At 48.4% G+C, this 2105-nt stretch overlaps 1 protein-coding gene across 1 annotated transcript in view; it reads left to right on the top strand.

The window, feature by feature from the left end:
• Positions 1-851: 851 nt before the first annotated feature.
• Zcchc8 (zinc finger CCHC-type containing 8) overlaps positions 852-2105 on the top strand; it is a 23143-nt gene continuing 21889 nt past the window's right edge. The window contains exon 1 of the mRNA XM_021163696.2: positions 852-1243. Within this exon, the coding sequence (XP_021019355.1) occupies positions 1013-1243 (231 nt within the window). The 5' untranslated portion in view covers positions 852-1012. The remainder of the gene's footprint in view (positions 1244-2105) is intronic.

Genomic DNA, 2105 nt, shown 5'->3' with positions numbered 1-2105 from the left:
AAATCCCAGCAACCACATGGTGGCTCACAACCATCCGTAACGAGATCTGGCGCCCTCTTCTGGAGTGTCTGAAGACAGCTACAGTGTACTTACATGTAATAAATAAATAAATCTTTAAAAAAAAAATGTAGCCACATTGTAATCTTTGTACTACTTGGGAGATTTTGCTGGAAGATATAAGCTATGGGAGAAATAATAAAGTTGTTGAAGCTTGTTGAAGCCTTGCTTCACCGTGTGTGTGTGTGTGTGTGTGTGTGTGTGTGTGTGTTTGTGTCTGTCTGTCTGATTTACATTAATCATCAACCCCTCCTTGGATCACTAAACACGCTACAGGAGCTGGCCTCCGACAGAGACCATAACTAACCTGACATTATTTGTTATAGGTTATAATTTCCTGTGATTTTAACATGTGATGACGAATACCCATCCAAATCCAGCGGGATATGAAAGTAGAAACATAATAAAGGGTTTTCCGGTTTTTTGTTTGTTTTGTCCCTGAAGGCGTTCATGAGAGTAGACAGTGGAATAACTTCATTTTTCATTCATTTACAAATGAAACAAGCAAAATAAACTAAAGTGGCTTGTGTCTAAGAGTACATATATCTACGGCAAAGGTAGAGCTCCTGTCTTCTCTTTTCGACGCTGGGGAACCGCACCACAATTTGTCAAAGCCATGTATCCGGCTTTGAGTCCTTCAGCTTTGAACGCCTAACGGGGACAATCCATATTGTTTTAACTCATTCAGAACCGTTTTTTAAAAAGATCAATCCCAGTGTGCAACGCAAACAATGAGTCCCGTCGCTTAGAAACTACATATCCCAGGATGCCAGGCTCCGAGGCCTATTCGGAAAGAGGCATGAGGGCGACCTTGGCATTCTGGGAGTTGTAGTCTCCGTCCAGGTCCCGCCCCTAGACGGCTTTGGAGGCCTGTGTGTGGAGAAAAGCCTCCAGGGAGAGCGGCTCTGGCCTCCAACCTTCGCCCCCTGCCCTCTAAGCTTTCCCACAGCCCAAGATGGCGACCGGTGTAGATTTTGGCGACCTAGAGCTCTTCGAGGCGTTTGACCCACCAGAGGAGTCGACGCCGAAGCCCGTTCACACCCGGTTCAAGGACGACGAGGAGGAAGAGGACGACGACGATGACGAGAACGGGGTGGGCGACGCGGAGCTGCAGGAGCAGCTCCGGCGCTGCGAGGCCACCATCGAGCAGCTCCGCGCCGAGAATATCCTTCCGGCGCGATGGGCCGTGTGTCACTGGCGCTCGGGGCCTGGGTGGCGGCGGGCGGGGGACGCGGCGGAATTTCCAAGAGGATCAGCATTCGAAGTCCTTCCTCCCGCGACCTGGCGGGCGGGCGGGAGTCTCGGTCCGGTTGCAGAAGCTGCATCCGCGGCCCGCGCGCGATCCCTTCCCTGCGAGCGTCCTCCAGTGCACACCACCCTGGTCCCCCAACTCAAAGCTGCTCTGAACTGTTGTGACACTGGAGACACTTCTCTCCGGGTCTTGGAGCTCACCGTGTTTTCTAACTGTTCGTGCCAAGCTCGAGAAGAGACGAGTCGTAGTGTAGTTGTACGTTTGAAGGTGCGGGGCGTCGAAGCCGGGGAGTGGGATGATTTGTGGAGGGACGAAAGCTAGGAGTGCCCACTGTGATGGAGAAAGGGGGGCGGAGGGGACCTTAAAGATTTAGCATGCGAAGAGGTTTGCTAAATTGTCGAGATCGTTTTGATTTCTTGAGCTAACTTGCCTCGCGGTGCTCCGGGAAAAACGCGCCAAAATTCCCTTTGACTTTATTAACGTGATTATAACGTTTGTGGATTTGCTAGTATGTTAATTCCCCGTTCTTAGGTAGTTTTGGTTCAGGTAACTTTCCTTTTGGAACTTAGCCTGAACCCTGAGCATGGTTGTTATGTCAACTTTTGAAGTTCAAGTCGGATTTTTTTTTTTCATGAAACTATTTTCCGTGACACAATTTATTATGAAAATTTATAAAATACTAGAGAGTTGAAAGGATTGTGCATTTCATATCCATAGGGGTTCTCTCACATTCTTGCTAACATTTTGCAATATTAACTTTATCATTTATCTTTATGCTTTGACATGGAAAATTTTT

This window comes from Mus caroli, chromosome 5 (assembly GCF_900094665.2).
Source record: "Mus caroli chromosome 5, CAROLI_EIJ_v1.1, whole genome shotgun sequence".
In the NCBI taxonomy this organism is placed as follows: Eukaryota; Metazoa; Chordata; class Mammalia; order Rodentia; family Muridae; genus Mus; species Mus caroli.
Note: the sequence above shows the minus strand (reverse complement) of the source record. Positions and strands in the feature narration are given on the sequence as shown.